Source organism: Camarhynchus parvulus, chromosome 1A, assembly GCF_901933205.1.
Source record: "Camarhynchus parvulus chromosome 1A, STF_HiC, whole genome shotgun sequence".
Classification (NCBI taxonomy): domain Eukaryota; kingdom Metazoa; phylum Chordata; class Aves; order Passeriformes; family Thraupidae; genus Camarhynchus; species Camarhynchus parvulus.
Genome location: NC_044586.1, coordinates 62,370,885 through 62,373,123, shown reverse-complemented (window position 1 = coordinate 62,373,123; position 2,239 = coordinate 62,370,885). Strand labels below are relative to the sequence as shown.

At 55.6% G+C, this 2,239-nt stretch overlaps 1 protein-coding gene across 1 annotated transcript; it reads right to left on the bottom strand.

The window, feature by feature from the left end:
- Positions 1-318: 318 nt before the first annotated feature.
- Positions 319-2,028, bottom strand: LOC115910595 (inositol 1,4,5-trisphosphate receptor-interacting protein-like 1). Its single transcript, XM_030960846.1, has 2 exons — positions 838-2,028; positions 319-789 (listed from the first exon to the last, which is right to left on the bottom strand). Exons 1-2 carry the CDS (start codon positions 2,026-2,028, stop codon positions 319-321), a joined length of 1,662 nt encoding a protein of 553 aa, XP_030816706.1.
- Positions 2,029-2,239: the final 211 nt, after the last annotated feature.

The window sequence follows — 2,239 nt, the reverse complement described above, 5'->3', positions numbered from 1 at the left end:
CCAACAAGCTACATTGCTGTCTTCAAAGTGTTCCAAGCAACGTCTTTCAGCTTCACTGTCTTCTGTTAGGATGTGCAGGTGGAGCCAGTTTCTGCCTCACACGCTTGGTCAGCAGCACCGTTGGAATTGGAAGGTGAAAGGCAAAACCATCCTAGAGATGTGTTTGCACAATGAATCCATGTGCTGCAGCATCTTCCTCTCGCAGGAGCAGGAAAGCAGCTTCAGGATTGCCAGTGAGAAATGGAGCAGTTATGCAGAGTTCAGGTGGCTGCCATCGGGTGTGACACCCCCAGCACAGCTCTGTGCAGGGAACTCCTCTCAGTGGCGGGAGAGCAGCACCCAGAGGCAAAATCGCAGCTGACCATAAGCTTGCATTGCCTCTCTGAGGGCGGCCAGATCGTGGGCCAGGTGCTCAAAGAGGTTGGGCAGCTCAACCCCTCGCATTGCCAGTGGCAAGCTGATCTCTGCAGGAAGCCTCTCATTGCCTAGCACAAAGTGCTCCAGGCGTGTCAGCTGCAGGCAGTGGTCCAGGTACGCCATGATGTCCCACAGCCGCCGTGCAAATGCACTCCTGTTCCACCGGGACAGAGGTACTGTGGTCAGCACGTGCATGACCACAGTCTTCCAGGTAGAGCTGGAAAATCCTGTGCCCCTCAGGATGCAGGTGAAGAGCTGCAGGCATTTCAGGTGCAAGCTCTCACACAGCAGCTGCCTGGCAATGTGCCTGAAGAATTTCACCTCAGCCACAGCGTACGTCCTGGGCCACGCTGTGCTTGCAATCATGTTGGCCTTGACAGGCTGGCTGCTCACAAAGATGCTGGAGGTGCCTTTCTGGGCCTCTGTGGGCTGGCTGACCACAAAGATGTCAGAGTCCCCTTGGCACACCCCAAAGAGCATCTCCACCGTCAGGCTCTCCCTGCCTTTGCTCAGCTGCAATTGGCAGGACCGGCTGCAGGGCTGAAACACCAAGCGCCATGAGTGCCACTGAGGCACTTGCAGCCACGAGCTTCTCACCAATTGGCAGAACCAGTGGGAGGTTTTTCCCCCGTCCAAGTAGGAGCCGGTGCAGAGCGTCTCTAGGAGGCTGCGCTTCTGCTTCCGCCGCAGCCCCTTCCGCGACTGGTGCAAGAAGCACAAGGGCTTCTCTCCCAGCTGCTCCTTCTCGCACGTGCACACCAGCTCCACATGGACACAGAAGGTCCTTGCTGCCACCTGCCCTGCACTGTTCACCTCCAGGTGGAAGGCATGCCCTGGTGGGGGATTCAGTGGGACCAGCACACGGTACACCCCATCCCAGTCACAGGGACTCCAACCCTCAAAGGCACTGCCCACCCCAATGGCTTCTTGAGGCACTGGGTAGAAGCTATGGCTCACACTGTCCTCAAAGACACGCATCAAGCTCTCCATCAGCTCAGCTATCACTGAGAAGACTGTCTCCAAGTCCTCCACCGGCCACTCTATGTGGTCCACTAAAAGGATGCCTTGCTCATTCCCAACATCTCCGGTCTTTTCTCTGTCTTCCACACTGCCATATGCTTCCTTGCCACCATCACTGTCTTCTTTTTCACTGGCAGCCACGTGACCTTGTTTGCCTTCTTTTCTATCCTCCTTCTTGTTTGACTGCATATTTACATCACCCTGTTCTTTATCCTTGTTTCTCTCATTGCAATCTTCTTCTATAACTTCCTTATTTTCATCCTCACTTGCAGCTAAATCACTATGCGCTGCTTCATTACCATGACCACTGCTATCTTCATGCCTAGTGCAATCCCTGCTTCTCTGTTCACTAGCATAGCTGCTTTGCTGCACCTTCACATCCGTGTATTCTTCCTGTCCATCTACGCTGTCTGCCCCTTTGTTTACATCATTGTTGCTGGCCTGACGGCTCCTTCTCCTGCAGCTAAAGCACAGGCCCAAGAGGAGCAGGACTCCAGCAAGGACCCAGAATGGCCACTGCTGAAGGGCACCAAAGAGCACGGCTCCCCAGCCCTCGTCGGGCTGCTCCAGCTCCTGCAGCAGCCGAGCCATCTGGTGCTCCAGCAGCTCCTGACAGCGCCTTCATTCGCCTGTGCGTGGCCTCATCCAGCCCATCCCCAGCCGGCTGGGGGTACTGGATCAGACTTTGCACGAGCATGAACAGCAATGACAGTAAAGCCATGGTCTGCAGGAGGACACACAGAAGGTGTTCAGTGGGGACGGAATGGAGACAGACAGTGGGGCACAGGAGCCGCAGGGATGT